Source organism: Poecile atricapillus, chromosome 9, assembly GCF_030490865.1.
Source record: "Poecile atricapillus isolate bPoeAtr1 chromosome 9, bPoeAtr1.hap1, whole genome shotgun sequence".
NCBI lineage: Eukaryota > Metazoa > Chordata > Aves > Passeriformes > Paridae > Poecile > Poecile atricapillus.
This window is the reverse complement of record NC_081257.1, coordinates 12,158,559-12,175,175: the sequence shown is the minus strand read 5'-3', so window position 1 is coordinate 12,175,175 and position 16,617 is coordinate 12,158,559. Positions and strand designations below refer to the sequence as shown.

Genomic DNA, 16,617 nt, shown 5'->3' with positions numbered 1-16,617 from the left:
CTTACAGATCACATGTTTGATTTCTGTGCAATAGATTTTGCAATTAAGTCCATGTTGAAAGCTGTTAGTCCCTGAAATATCAGGCTTGAAGCTGCCTCTGCCTCCCCTCTATGCTTTCCGTGTCAGATCCCTGATATCAGGCAGGGAATGCAGTTTGCTGGATACTCCATGTGCCGTCAACAGGTAACTGAGACACAGAGAAGGGTGAATGAACAGCACAAACAGGAGCGTTCAGGCTAAAGATGCTGGTTAACAGTAAATCCTCTTCAAATTAAAAATAAATTTGAAAAAAAAACCCAAACCAACAAACAAACAAACAAAAAAATCAGAGCAACTTTAGTCAGCATTTCCAGCTTCAAGTATCTCTGAAGATTAACTCATTGCTCTACTCCTCTGATGGCATGTTGCTGTAACTACGACAATCTAAGATGCAGGACAAGATCTAGGAGGCGATATCTTTTACAACCCTAGATGGTAGATAACCTTTCAGAAAAAAGCCCTGAAGAACGGTGTTCATGGCCAAAAGGTTGTCCTTTGTTACTCTGCCCTCCCACAGAGATAAACCAGTCTAAAAGAGATGTTCCCTCCACCTACTTTTATCCACAAATATGATCCTACATTAGTGTAACGGTTTGCTAATACTGCTTCAGAAACATATGGAACAGGAGACTGGATTCTCAGGACTGGCTTTAGGTCTCAAGCAACTGTAGGAGATCACTCATCATCCAAGTTCAGAACAGCCTCGAGTTCCTCAGAGCTGCTGAGAATGACTGTGCCTAGACTGAGGAGCAAAGCGCTGTGAAGGGAATCAAGTTACTGGCAGCCACAAGTCAGGAGTCCGAGTAATACCATGAGTCCTCTTCCATTTTAAAATAAAATAAATCTAAACAGAAGTCTTGATATATGATTATTCCAGGACTCAGCTGTGGCTGGAAGATGGGTGGAAGGGAAGGCAGCAAGAAAAAAGCTGAGGAATTCTCCCTGTAGATATGAATAAAACAGCTGAAAGCAAAAAAAGTAGCTTTCAACTACTTGATCTGAAGGGGTAACACCTCAACCATGTTAGACTGCTAGCTAAAAATAGGTTTCTATAATCAGCTTACAGAAGAAAGTTTAGCATTATGAATTGATGGATCTTTTAGCTATTCAGTAACTGCTAAACCCTGAATAACTGCAAAACAAAACACAAACTACCCTACTCAGATGTTTTCCAAACTGAAATTTCTGCAGCAGCTCTTAACACTCCGTTTCCATGAATAAAAGAAACGGCAGGCATGGGGTTTTTTTGGCTTTTTTTCATTTCCATGGTGGCTTGCTGTTTTCTAGTGTCCATTACTGATTTCACCATTTGTACAAAAGGTGTCTCCTTGGCACTGTTTCTTCAGCCAAGACCTTCAGCAGCAGCACCCAAGTCTCTGCCAGCCTGACCCAAAGCTGGCACAGCCAGTGTTTTGCACTTGGTGACCGAGACCTCTCCCAACTTTCAGAACAAGTGAACGTTCTCTGTGTTTCAACAATGCTATTGTTAATACATGGCATAAGCCAACAAAAAAATAGTTTAGTTCAGCATGCTGGTATTTAGATAATACACAGAAAATTGGATGTTGATATCACCAAAGTCCATAGAATCTTATTTTTCACTGTTACCTCCCTAGTCACTAAAAATGTCAGACTCCAGACAACGACACAGAAAAGATAAAGAGATGTCTTCTTTAAAACATCTCTTTCAAATCCCTGCATTTTTTAATTTTACTATTTCAGAAAACTTCATAAACCTGATTTGTTTTTAAATCAGTTAGTGTTTTCCCTGAATCAAGACATGTAATCTTGGTTACCAAAATATAAATTAGGCTGAGGATCCTAGCTTTAATTTCTGGCACAAAAGAACTTTAACTTTCAGGCTATCCAGTCCCTACGTAGCAGAAAGCAGAGAGGAACATAGAACTAATGTTTTTACTGACACAATCTGCTGTGAAGTTAAGCTTTCAGTTTGTCTTTAAGATAATTCATACTTCTTTTTGCAGCATAAAGCCAGCTTTCCTTTAGGTTTTTTAGGTACTTCCTATTTTTTCAATTTAAGAACTCCATTTTAGATTTAGATCATCACTATGTGCAATATAATAACTATGATCTGTTAACATTACAATTATCACTTAAGTAACATGGTCTCCCTACATTTGTATTTTGGCATCAAAATAGTCTTTGAAGCAGGCCAGATTTGAAAACCAATAAAAACCTGTCCCTCAATGCACAAATTTCCAACCATCTGAAAAAAAGTGATACTAAACAGCTTTACCTTTACTTGACACATGCAGGTCAAAGGAGAAGTTAAAAAAACCACATTTAATCCATCCAAAAACTACTACTAATAAATTTGCAAAGATCAGCTTGATGAAAAGAAAGAAGCTGACTTGCATTTAAAATCAAATGCAAAAATCACAAAGGAAGGGCAAAAATTTAGAACAGAAATAAAGGTTAGACTGGAGTGAAAGGAAGCTAGCAGGGCAACAAATCTCACTGTGGTCTATACATCATCACATTTTTACTAATAATGTATATCACATACTGATCAAAAAGAAGCACCATGACTTCTGCTCTTGATTTCACTGATTTTCACCAGTGGTTATTAAAAAAAAAAGCTATGGAATGAGCAAAAAGTGAACTGGATGTAATGATCAGAAAGTAAGAGACTTCCCAGATCATTCAGAGCCAGATTTCATAACACTCCACAGATGTTACAGATCAGGACACATTACTGGATGATAGTGTGAGTGCATTGTGCTTAAAAAATAAAAATAATTACACAATATCTTTAAAAACCTACAGAAGCTAGATTTTACAAACCATCTGGTTTCTGGGATTTTTATTATATCATTATTGTTTAAGTTATAAACCTGCTCCTCTCTCAGAACTTAAACCTCTGGGCAAAACCCCAACATACTACCACATGATGAATTGTATATTCTTGCTTTGTATTGCCAATCTTTATGATATTGTTTTACACAATTTTCTGTGTGCCTTAAAACTTCACTTCCTGACCATCTCTGGAACTGTTATTTTTCTCCCCAGGAGTCCCCAGCCCTTGATGCCACCCAGAGCAAAGAACAGGAGTAGGACTGAAGGGTAGCATTTACATACAAAAGGAAAAGAATAGAACCTACAGTATGCGGCTTTTAACCTCATGATATTGGTAGGCTTGACTAAACATATTTGAATGTGGAAGAGGCAAACTTTCAGTCCAAGAACAAATAAAAGAGTCAATTATTTGGACTTTTTCTTGATGTGAGAGTAAAAACCTAGACTGTCATAAAAAATGCAAAATACTGAACCCTTTTGAACTCATATTTATTCCTTTAAAAGTGAAGCAGTTGAATCCTTGCAGTGTCTTCACTCTGTATTTTTCAATGTCTTGAGAAAGGGTAGGCATAAATCCACTGATATTAATTTTACTCTTACTAGTACTTCTTTTACATCTTAGAATATTTAACTAGATATTGTTGATCACTTTTCCTTCTCAACAGTGACAGGACTGGTTGCATCTAGTTTGCAGAAGTGAAACTAACCTAAGTTTTGCCAAAACAGGTTAAGCTAACATCCAAATAATGAAAACAGGCAACCAATTTGTATTTGAACATCACACAGTGTGCTCTTCATGTTCTAGATGAAAAAAATGTTTACTCAAGCATTTAACCTCATTTTTATGCACTGAAAAAAGAAGATTCATACAAGATCTTTTCAAAATTTAGAATTCTTTTAAACTGCAGCCTGATGGAAGACAGCTCCCGGCCAAGATTTTTTTTTAAATAAACATTTTTCAAATAAAGTTTAAATTTTCTTATACAAACATTAGTAGTATAACGTCATTTGGTTCATGGCACTGCAATCTGGATCACAAGCAGTAAAATCAAACAAGTCTGCTACGCTTCCTCATGAAAATTTGAGAGGAAAGTGTCCAATGGGCATTGTGTCAAAAATGATCCTGTCTTTCTGCTTCTAAATGCTTCTCTGCTCAATTTTAGGTACACAATTTCTATATACTCTGAAGTAAAAGAAAAAAGCAGATTTTCTTGAAGTTTAATAGCACTTCTCTTCATTCTAATGATATTTTTCTTTCAGTAGGCAAAAAGTTTTAACACTTTCAGTTTTTCCTTAATTATGGATGTGCAGACAGCGCTGTTTCATTACTCATTTTCAAAAGCATTTGCTTTGAAAAACACGTTTCACATTCCAGAATAACACATCTTTCTGAAGACTGGTATTGCAATTTTCTCTTTTTCTTAAAACAGTCTCTTGGATTTCCACATACAAACTATGGACCTGTTTTCTCTTTTGTTCTTTGGTTACAACTAATTTAGAGAATGTGTAATCATCAGATAAATTATAGATATGTGAAAAGGCACCTCATTCTCTGTCCTGCTGCCTGTGATGTTCACTTACACTGATAGGCTGCAACTTAATTTGTAACAGGTGAAAAATTACACTCAGTTTTAAACACCATGTGGCAATATCTCCACCCATATGTTGGTCAGGGCACAATAATGGATGAATTGAGAAGAGACAATGTGACCATCACTTTGCAAGAGCAAAGATATCCTATTACTGCTTCTACCAAACATCTGCTTAGTACCACAATGTCACAATTCTATGTTTAGAAAATTTCTGCTACTACAGAAATATTAAATAGTAGTGACAAGGTTTCATCCACCTTTACTGTGTTTTCTGGTTTTTTAAAGCAAATGTGAACACTCTTGTACTCACTCTGACATTCTATGAACTGATGAATAAAAGTGCAGTCCCCTCCACTCTTTGAAAGAAAGTGCTCTGGTAGAGAAAGAAACACTTCAGTTTACATCTTCTTATAATTTTCAAATTGATGCAACAAAAAATTTGAAAGGCATATTAACAACACTTGTCAGTGTATTCACAATGGACTTTTGAATCAAATCTGAGTTGATATGCAAGCAGACAAACATGAAATTGAAATGATGTCTGAGTGATACTAGGAAATAGATTACTCTTTTGAACTGATCAGAAGAAAGAAGTACTCCAGCTGCATTTTCAGAACATGTTTTTAACCTATGTTCTTCAGCATTTTTATTAGCTTTAAAAGGGTATTTTCCAAGTTTTTCACGAATCTTCATGTTGATTCTTCATATCTAACATCCTCTATTTTAAAAGTGTTGTTGAATATATGCCTGTACTTCTTAAACAGTTTCACTTTGAAAAGTCTGTTCTGCAGCAGAGTTCCTAAAACTGGGCTCCATTCTCAGGTTTACTCAAGTCCTTGTTCAGCTCCCAACTCCATCAGAATCCTGCATCTCTTCAAGGCACAAAAACCCTTTGACCAAGAGTCCAGCAGTGGGAAAAGGCTGTCATTAGCACAAACCTGCAGAATGTGGTACATTCTAACCAAATTTGTTCAATCATTAGCTCTGACATCAGAAGTTCAACTGAAGTACTAAGCTTTACTATACTTCTAAGTTACTCTGAAAAGTAAACTTTTTTTAACCCACAAGGACAAAGCTATTAAAAAAACCAGCACCATGGCTGTAAAATTAATTTTTCATATTTAAACTTACTTTTTTTTTTCTTTTCTTTTCATTTTCACCTGGTCCTCTAAGTGACTGTATACAAATTTCTCTCTATGTAATATATGGCTCACAAAACTTAAAGATGAAAGCCAGGTGTGGTGCAACATATTGAGAGAAATATCACTTTTTGAAACAACTTAGTTCTACACAACTTTTAACTCTACTCTGAATACAGGTCTTAACTACTACATCCACAGAAAAGAGTAATGTAAAACCATTATTCTTGCCGTGGCCAGGTAGTGTGCACACACTTCAAGAGAGAGCGAGACAAAAGGAATTTTTAAAAGCATACTGATTTTACATGGGTTTTATAGCTTTCCTCTTTCATTCCCAAAGTTGCTCAATCTGCATTATAAACTGAAAATTCTTAGCTCTTCTAAAATAATGGAAAAAGTACATAGAAAAAGAAAATTCAAATAAAAACCCCAACAAAAAATCCATCAGTAACTGTTTCCTGCTGCTTTTAAGAGAACAAAATCCAAAATCTGGCAGAGCAAATAACTGCCCATCTGTTATACAAGGGCTACATAAGGGACTGGAAGATGTAAAAGGGCACAGACTGTCATGAAGAGAACACAGGGCAGCAAGCTGTAAAATGCCAGAGAAATGGGGATGGATCAGGTATGGCAGAGATGCAGAAAAATATACAACTGACAGAATAATGAAAAATGATGCTAAAATACAGAATAATGAAATAGCATGGTATGTGCATGACAAAAACGGTGATAGATTGTATAAATACACAGAAAGAGAACTTGAATGAGCAGTTATGTGTTGTCTGTAGACAAAGAAAAATAACCTGGCAAACAGCTTCCTACAACTTCCAGGTTTAAGCACAAGTTCCACTGGTACTCATAGGATGAAGGAATCTATTTTGTCATGCATCAATTCAGATGACACTGACTCTTGTACAACCCAAAGTAAGTCAAAAAGGGATTGCTTCTTTACCTTTGACCAAACAAGTGAGTTTCAGTGATATAATGCTATTTGTTATAATCACATGATTTTTAAATGGGCAATTTTAAAATTTGGACTCGTAAAAGGTATCAGTATTTTAAAATCTCACATGACATTCCTACCAACAATTTTAAAACAGAAAGTGTTTCATTAAAAAAAAGTGAAATCTAGTATGATGCTATAAATTAGTCTGCTATAAAATAATTTATATTTGAAGTTAGAGCTCAAAACTTTTACTAAATGTTTCAAATTAGCCCTAGTTTAAAAAAGAGAAAATCAGATCTATTTCTTAACCATTCTATCAAATACTAAGCTATTACCAACCTAAAATTATGCATCAGCAAGATGGATCAATCTACATAAGAATAAAATCTCATGATAGTGTAGAGAGGTGGGAACAAACACTGAAGGTCCTGCTTGCTAACCTCAGTATGCACCACGGGTAAGGGCCTAAAATGCTGAGACAAGGGTAACCAGTACTGTTATCTTTAGGGGAGGTTTTGATGCAGTTCCTGTAGGTGTTTAACAGATCTCTTCTCCTACTCCCAATAAGGACCAGCCATGAGGTTATATCACGATGAACTTTTGATTTTGCTATTGGTCTCCCTAGTTAAGAACCTCATAATTTACAAATATGTATATGGAGCTTTAAAATTCTGTTTCAAAAATATAAATACAGGAATCCTTAAACACTGAATATTGGTTAAAATCATGAGTTCTCTGTATAGGTCCCTGAACCTTCAAACCTATGCTACCACCATTCCTCAGATTGTAGAAGCAAGCTACATCAAGGAAAGAATTTAAATTGACATAAGAGAACAAATATATCTCAGCTAATTAAACAATCCAGAATCATAACTGGAATATTTTTTGCTATATGTGATATTGGAAAATTTCACTCAAAAAACTTTGTGTATGTTAAGACATATGAGCTAAAATATTTGGCTCTAACTGGTGCCTTAAATTTTAGCTTTCATATTTTCCAGATTCTGTACTGCCTTAGTGGGTGACTCTGAACTTCATACAAAGTGTTAGCAAGTTCTCTTCACAGGGCAGTCAGACAAAACAATCCTTTTCCAGCCCAAGAACACCATTGCAGCTTCAGGCCCAAAAAGTGTAAACAACAGCAAATTGAGGAGAGCAATCTGGGAGGACGTGACTTCATAACCTGAGACTGTAATTGGACAATTAACCCCAATATGTAAATGGACCAAAACTTATACAAGTGTGAAAACTCATGACTCAGGGTCCATCTTGGGTGGAGCCACGGCCAAGCACTTGTATGGCCGAAGGTGGATCCTTTGAAAGCCTTTTAATAAATACCTGCTTCATTCCTTTACCTCTGTCTAGCCTCACAAGGCATCACAACTAACTGGCCTTTAAAAATCCCTATCGTTTAGTTCAATATGTATTCATTTCTGTTTCACATAAAGATACTCCTGAGTTCTAAAAAGTTGGTTTCCACTGCTTATAAATTTTATATACTCATGTTTTTTCCTATTAAACTTATAAAAAACCAGATTTTGCTGACTTTACTTAGCATACCCAATTTTACTAGAAAAACACTGTATGTCCATGTGTTGCAAGGGAAAATTAAAAGGAAAAACAAACTATGAGTTTTCCACTTTCTTGTGTCACAACCCTGACATCATTCAATCAGTAGACTCCTACTGATTCCAGTGACAGCCCATCACAAACAAAAAACCAAACCAAAACAAAAAGACAGCCTCCAAGTGGTTTTGTTGTATTTTACAGAACATTCTAAAAACACTCTGACTGGAAGTATAAGCAAAAAACCAAAAATTGCTTCTCAGGAGTGGACAAATTCATTTACAAAGACAAAAAATTCCAAGCAAAACTTTAGAGAACATTTTGAATTTGTTCATTTTCAAACATCAATCATAAGACAAAAGGTAGCCTTCAGATACACTACCTTTCTCTGTGCTCCCATTAATTTTAGGTATGAAGTCGTCAACTTGTATGCCTAGGATTAAGAGAGGGCATTATTTTTGGAACCAAGAAAAATGTTTTGGGTTTTGTTTCTTTATCAACACAGCATTTTGAAATGTACCTGGCTTTTCATACCACCTCCTCACAAGTACCTAATCTGACAAACCAGGCAAAGTTTGACGTGTTTCAAACTCCAGATGACTTTGCTGTTTGTTCACACCCCTAAGAGGTTATTAACTCCGCAGAATTACTGCCTGTTACATACATATACATATACATATACATGTGTGGATATATATAATGAAGTATTTTAATGGCTCGAAGGCCTCGCCGAGCCTCGGCCGCGCTCTCCCGCAGCAGCAGCGCCCTCTGCCGGCGCTGCCCCGACACGGCCGCACCAGTGCGGGCGCGCTCCCTACTGGGCGAACTGGGAATGACAACTCCTCTGCCAGACACCGACACTGCGCAAGTTATCCCAACACACGGAACAGCAAACCCGGAAACTGCTTGAAACAAGAAATTGATCACACCTACCTAAGCTGTTGTGTTCTTTAAGAGTTTTCTCTTGAAGGTGTTCTAACCGTACTGTAAACAGAAGTCCAAGAAAAAGGTATTTCACAGATTAAAAGAAAAACAAATAATCAAAGTTTCTTTCCCGCTATTGACTAACCTTGTAAAGCAGTCAGCCGCTCATTGGTGAAGTCATTATCAGCCTGCAAAGCTTCTATTTTTGCTTGAAGCTCTTGCTCTCTTTCTTCCATTTCATCTATTTTATGCTGCAACTCCTTTTTCTCAGCCAGTCCTTTCTGTTGGATTTCTTCTTGTCTTCCTTCTGCTAACTGCTCAAAAAGATTTTAAAAATCCCCCCCAAAATCAAAATTAACATGTGGAAGAATAGATCTTCTTGATTTCTATGTAACTAAATGTACAGAAGTAACTTTCTTTGCTAATCAGATAAAGAAAATGAAAAAAACTGAAAAATCTAGTAGCTTTATACAGATTTTACTTCAAGTAGACCAAGAAAATCTCAAAATATTTTAACTGACTTTTTGACTGAGGAACATAAATTTTACAGCAACAGTAAAGGGCCCTGGAGCTAAGAAATGCCCAAAGTTTCCAGCATCTCAATTAAATCAAAACCCAAGAACCCTTCTGAACAGAATGTACCCTGCACAGACCACCTTGATTGAAAGCCACATCTTTTTCCTTGCTGGATCTCATGAACATACATTTTAAACAGTCTCCTCCCTCAAAACAAGGTAGTAAGTTTCAGTTTTGATCCTTCTGGCTATACTCCTCACCATCAGTGATCAACCCATTACTGGGAAACCAACTGCCTTAAGACCAGCAATTTAACATTTTAATTTGGAAAGCAAAATTTCTTGAGGTACCAAACTAGGAACCTAGACTCCAATTCCAGTATTTATCCAAAATTCAGCCAAAAAATATGGTAACTTTCAAAGTGAATGAAGAGGGAACATTTTTAGGAAGTTACTTAACTGATGACAGTTTCAATTACATTAAAAGAGAACCTAGAGAATATGTAGATTATATGCATCTTTCTATTGTTAACAGTTGTTTAACAAGTTTCTTTTTTCCTTTGTTGAATTAGAAAGTAAACTGTATTTATTTGTTCCATTTATCACAGTTCTACCATAAGTCAGATGAAATTCTGGCATTACCTTTAGCTTGTCAGAAAGATCTTTAATCTCATTTACAGCTCCATTGTACTTATTAGCTAATTCCCTTAATTCTTCCTGAGTCCGCTCATTCATTTCTTTCAGGTGTGTACATTCATCTTCTGTATTACTTAAACTCCGCTGTAAGACAGAATTATTATGCAGTAAACAATAACACAAGGCAGACAAACTACCAAACACTGCAGATGATCTATTTTTTTCCAAGCAGTATATATGCACAGGATGCCAATTATTCTTATGAGACTTCTTGACCAAGGAAATATAGCAAATAATGATCAAGTAAAAGAAAATAAAGGAAAAGAGAATAATGCAAGATACTATAGGGATAGAAATCTTACCTCAAAAGAGTGTCTAACACTAACTGCAAAAGCTCATTGTAAAAGCTCCTTTTAAAGCATGCTTTGTACAAGTGGTTAAGTGTATATTTCCATAAATGCTACACTTTAAAGAAGGTCTTAAAGCTTTTTTTTAAATGCATGTATGTCATTTTCCCTGTGTTATGTCCCACACACAGCAACTTCTGTAAGACAGCCTCATGAATTTTGAAAGCAGGAAGAAAAGGGAAGAGCTGAAAGAACAGTTTCTCATTAACGGTTTAACAATCTTAGTCCTGTCCAACAGGAGAAATAAACACTACTACTTAACATCCTGCAAGTGTCAGACTACAACAGAAACTGAATTACTACAGCAACAAAACAGGGACCTAATTAGCAGCAGTTACAACTATTTTAGCACTTCCAGAAGACCAGGAATGAAACTTCAGTACCTCCACTTCAGACAATTTTCTGACCACTTCAATTTTCTCCTGAAGGACCCGCCTCAGGGACTCTTTGGCAGTTGTCTCATAGTTGTGTTTGTCTTCCTGTAATGCTATAAGCTCTTTTCGTATACTGTCTTCTGTTTGATTCTGCACATACAAAATAATTCAAGAATAGAACAATTACTGTTTCACTCATCAAATAAATTAGATTGTGATAAAGTCTGTTCTATTAAAAAATGTTTAGCAATCTCTGATAGATGAGAAAATGTTATGTACAAATCATTGATCAAAGATTGTTGACACAACTGGGTATAAATAAGTTAATTTTTGAAGTGTATGTACAGCAGCACACATTCAGTGGTCAGTTTTGATCCCAGGAAAATTATGACATTTTTTTGTACACTGCTAAGACAATGTCAGGCCTAGGAGAACTGAACAAACCAAGTCCCAGAGGAAAAACCTTAAACAGGACCTGCAGAAAAAGTTCTTAAAATGTAGACAGTTAAGAAAAAATAGAAATAAAAGAAAAATTAAAATCCAAGGCAGGTATAGGTGGCCTAAACAACAATCAGGGCAGCACATGCTTGTAACTCTGAATATCAGACAGGACATGGGCAATGAAAACAACAGCCACTTACTGAGATGCCTTGAAATACAGAGCAGATGTGTTTTTGTGCTACTCAGATTATCAAAGCTGTGGAGGCTCATTTTGGAAAGCTTATGGTCCAAAAGCTTTCCTGCAACTAGCTACTTTCAAAACACTTGAAAAGAGCTGCCTTTCAGCATTCCTAATATTTGACTTTAAGTGAACTACTTACCTTTGAACAAGCCTGTAATTGATTTCCCATAACCTCTAGTCTTGATAGCAGCCTGTCTTCATCTATTAAAGCCTAGAAGAAAAGAAGTGTCACCTCAGAATTATCATGTGCTTAATGCAGTGCCAGTAGAGTTCGGCTTTAAAGATCTGAATTTTGTTGGAGGACTTACTGCTAACAGCTATTTCTAAGGTACACAACCACTAAATTTATTAAACAGTGTCTTTTGCACAGTTTTAGAGAACCACCATAAAGTTTTTATTATTTCTGCTGCTTTTTAGCCCCATTAACAGCTAAAGTTTATATGGCAGTGCACAGTTCAGTCCATAAGGAAAGGATGCCTGCAGATACCTGCCAACTAGTATCTGAAGCCTCTTGTGTAACAGCAAGTAGTCGCTGAAGGGTTGCCAGCTTCTGTTCCAACATTTGTTCCCGATGTAAGGCTTCCTGTGAAGAGAGCAGGGCACCAGTTAGCTCAGCTAGAACAACTCAGGAAATCAGAAGCAACATAAGAGATCCCAAAAGACAACAAAAAGGAAACATGAGTAGTAAACACTGTCTATTTGTTCAAAACCATAATAAATCCATTCCATTATATCCATCCACAAATTTATTTAGATAGTTTAGTTAGAAAATGCTATCCTATAAGCTCAGGTTACAAATTTCGTCTTGTCAGTAATTTGAGTAACAAAACTGCAGACACCAAAAGACAGCTTGGAAGCTTCCATGCAGTGAGCTGTTCAACCTCAAATGAGGTCACAAAAGTGAAATGCCAAGCAAGAACTACTATTTTTGTTTGATTTTTGGTTTATGACAGGAAGACAGAAGAGCGTCTTCATTAACTCCAGGATATGGAGAGTGAACAGATTGGTGAGTGAATACGTATTTGGCTTCCAAGAAAGAGCATCTGCATGAGCTCCTTCCTGCTATGTCAGCAAATACATATAAAGATAGTATCTATCTCAAAAGCCTTGATGTGAACAAATCAAAATTGCCATTAGCAAACAAAACAAAAACAGGCAAAATAAATCAGTAGAACTTATACACACTTAAACCTGGATAAAATTTACCAGCAAAAAAGCTTTAATCTCTTTCTCAAAAAGCTGACTTTATCATCCTTTCTAAAGAGTTTACTTTTATCTATCAGCACACAGTTTAACGTGCTGCCATTCTGCAATCTAACTGGTTTGTGACATGACATCCTGGGAAAAGCACACCTATTAAACTGACACAGGAGCAGGCACAGAAAGGCTGGTGATGCCAGTGAGGAAGAAGAGCTGCCAACACTGTCCCTTTCTTTGTAGTTTCCAATAGATACAAGCCACAGGATAAGATGTGCATTTTGAACAAAAATATTCAGCTGAACTAAATGCACTTAAAAGAAAACTCACTTGTAAATACTGTGAAAGCTGAAACAATTCCTGAGAATACATACTGGGAGTGTTAGCAGCAACCTGAAAAAGAAGATAAGTAAGAATCAGAATGGTTTGGATTTTTCATTACACACAAATAATGCAAAATTCACTTAAATCTAGTCACAAAGGTAAAGTTCAGATTATCTGCTAATAGCATTTTACTTCATTTCTTGTTCTGTTACTGTTTATGCTTTTTTAAATTATAGAATTTCCCAACTCAGGACTTAGGCCCCACTCTGTTTTTCTGCACATGTTCTTGAACCACCAACACACCAATGAGTTCAAAGCTTTTGGTGCAGTTGAGACTAAACTGACAAAAAAGAAACAAGGATCACAAAGGTGAAGCCATTCAACCCAAGGACAAACACAAACTGTGGGTTTCCAACTCAATGTCATCACACATATTACGATTGAACATTTCCTGCTGACCTACGAGTCATTATCATCATCACCATTATCTCCCTTTATAAGTATCTATTTCAGAATTAAGGAATACCTGTATTATCTTTGAATAATAACAAACTGTTCTTCATTTGGAAAGAAGTGGGGGGTTGTTCTGTGGGTTTATTTCAGCCAACTATTTATATACTAATTCTTGTAGGCTTCATACACTGAAATAATCATGCCCTGTATTCAAGCCACACATGTTGTTTTGAAATCTCAACTTAAAAACAGTCTATAAACTCCTCAGGCTGCTAGTTTCACAAATAAGTCTTCACGGTTTCTGGAAATTTTGTTCTTCTTGCGTAAAAGTCTGATTAGAACCTGTTTAAGTTAATCCTTCTTTTTAGAGACTAGAGAAACAATCAACTTCTGATCACTTTTCTCAAGGAAATATCTATTAACAGCTTTTCTACAAGTTCCCCACATTACCAAAACTGAGTTTAAGAATTACACTTAACAATACCAACTCCATGACACTACAGTAAGCAACTCTGGCTATGTAAGAGAGGCAGAGACATTTGGTCTCAGTCTTCCTTGGGAACACAACAGTGCTTTCCAGACTGTGAAGAGCAGCTTCTCCTCCACAAAAAAATGTGATATAGAGAAAATAGACCTCATCCAAACACCAAATCATGAGCTACTCTTGGGTCCCACAGACATGAAGTATTAAATTATGGAAGACCTGTTAGTCTGTCAACCTGTACCTGGAAATTAACCATCATAACATCAATGGTTTTGTTCCAAAGCCATGTTTCAGGTGCCACAAAATAAAAAGTCAACTTACCTTCAAATATCCACTATAATACTACATTACTTCTCTACCTTCAATGTCACTCAAAATATTAAACTAGATAAAAACAGACTTCATTATTTCTTCATCTTTATAACAAGTCTGAAAATATCATGTGTCTGAATAAGGCATAAACCGGCAAATTACTGAATTACCTTGTCAACAGGACTTGGTAATGGAGCATGGATAACACTAAAAAATAAAAAAAAATGGACAGAAAATGCATAAATGTTGTACTTGGACATTCTTATCAAAACTATAACACCATACATTTTTACTATATTCTTATTTGGACATGAAATTATATGGAAAATCTTGTACAGTAATTTACTTTTACTTCTCACAAGGAAGCAGATACCCTAAAGCTTCACACAATTTCTGGATGCTAATGATAAAAGGATATTTAAATAAGCAATAAACCCCACAAAACTGTTGATAATGATAGATGACTAAAATTATGCCATTTGTGATTAGCACTCAGTGCAAACAAAATGCTAAAGTTCTTGGTTTCTAATGCTCATGGAAGATTTCTCAAAAATGGGCATATACAGAAAATGCTGCCAATATTCATCTGAGTTTCCATTAACTTCACTTTCGTCAAGTCTATGTGCATTTAAAAGAGCCAAAATAATAATCACAAATAAAGAGGGCAGGAGAATTTTCTGATTTGCTTTCTTTTCCTCTATATTCTTCTAATACCCATTTCAGCAGAGTAAACCACAGTCAGAAAAGCTCAACTATAAAAGAATATTTTTCTTCTTTCAGAGAACTTCTTTATTCTTCATAGCTGTCTTAATTACTAAAAACAACAAGCAAATGAGGTTTTCTTTTTCTCATAATGCCTGCAAAAGAATCATGCACTCAGTTACTCGCTTTGCAGGGTCACAGGAAAAGAAATTGCTCCCATGATGATTTTAAACATAATATCCATTCAATCCTCATCATACAGTAGTTGAATTTCGGTACATGTGAATACATGTTCTTACTCTGATCGCAATCGAGCTTCCATTCCATCTGGAAGGAACAGTTTGATTGTGGAGACTATACATCCATGGGTAACTGAAAAGAAACAAATACTAAGTCATCATGCTCCATTAAGTTCAGTGCTTAAGGTTATAGTAACCAAACAAACTGTCTTAAGAAACCTTGAGACAGGCAAAGAGGAGGAGGCATGAACACCTTCAAGCACAAGGGCCTGGGTCTGCCTTCTCAAACCTCCTCTGGACACAGAAAACTTTGTCATTATAAACTTGAAGAGGTTACACTGTGTACTCAGTCCTGGCTGTGGAGCAGCGTCCAGTTCCAACTCCTTCACGTGCAGCAATACCTGAAACTTGTCTTAACTACACTAATTAAAAAAGTGAATGTTTTGATCATAAAGTGAGTGAAGAGGAATGCATCTTACCTGTACGAGGTAATGGGAATGCAGAGATATAAACAAAATAATGAGCTGTCTTTTTGACAAGATTCCAACAAGCATATCCAGGAACTTAAATGGTAACATGTCCAATTTGTGTCACTGACACTTATTTCGAGATATGGAACTTGCCAAGCAACTATTATTTAGAAACAAGGATCGAAAAGGAAATGCAGAGGAAGTGTGTAGGAACCACTGAGAAGTACATCCTTTTGAACACCATGAGCAGCATTATTCAATACAACACATTTCTATTTTGGGGTGCTTGTAGTGCACATCTACTGCACAGCCCTAGACTAGTGGTCTTTCATTTCAGAAGAGGTAAAATTGTTCCTTGAGGACTAAATTCAAGATTCTTTCAACTCAAGAAAGATCCTAAGGAGTAAGAGGAGGAAGTGCAATATTGGATTCTTACATCAGGTTCAAACTTTCTACACAATGTTTCAAAAAATGTTACTGATACCATTTTCAAAGCCTTTGAGATCAGTCAAATTATGTGTCTCCCTTAGTTGATTTTTTTCACCCTGTATGGTTCTACAAACTGGGAAGTAAAAATTATTTCCAAACACAGGGAAAGATAGCTGTACATTGTTCCCAAAACACTACCACAAGTGAGATGTATGTGAGTGTGTGGTCACCTATCATGTACTGCCACACCTCCAGCACCCACTAACATACAGAGACAAATAGCTGCTCTCTTTTCTCAGTTACTAATATCAGAAAAACAGTTAATCTGGCTTTGAAAAAAAAAGGGCAATGGGCGTTTTAGGACACTGGT

At 36.2% G+C, this 16,617-nt stretch overlaps 1 protein-coding gene across 35 annotated transcripts in view; it reads right to left on the bottom strand.

Moving 5' to 3' along the window:
• The window catches only part of SLMAP (sarcolemma associated protein), an 84,126-nt gene that overhangs the window by 27,661 nt on the left and 39,848 nt on the right, over positions 1-16,617 (bottom strand). For 10 of the 35 annotated variants that reach the window (XM_058844936.1, XM_058844955.1, XM_058844944.1 and 7 more), the window contains 11 exons: positions 15,409-15,481; positions 14,578-14,614; positions 13,165-13,227; positions 12,125-12,220; positions 11,777-11,848; positions 10,965-11,105; positions 10,181-10,318; positions 9,169-9,337; positions 9,033-9,083; positions 8,482-8,532; positions 4,759-4,821 (listed from right to left, as the gene is read on the bottom strand). In XM_058844936.1, the coding sequence (XP_058700919.1) occupies positions 4,759-4,821; positions 8,482-8,532; positions 9,033-9,083; positions 9,169-9,337; positions 10,181-10,318; positions 10,965-11,105; positions 11,777-11,848; positions 12,125-12,220; positions 13,165-13,227; positions 14,578-14,614; positions 15,409-15,481 (954 nt within the window). The remainder of the gene's footprint in view (positions 1-4,758; positions 4,822-8,481; positions 8,533-9,032; positions 9,084-9,168; positions 9,338-10,180; positions 10,319-10,964; positions 11,106-11,776; positions 11,849-12,124; positions 12,221-13,164; positions 13,228-14,577; positions 14,615-15,408; positions 15,482-16,617) is intronic. The other 25 variants (XM_058844947.1, XM_058844954.1, XM_058844948.1 and 22 more) reach the window with 6 other exon arrangements.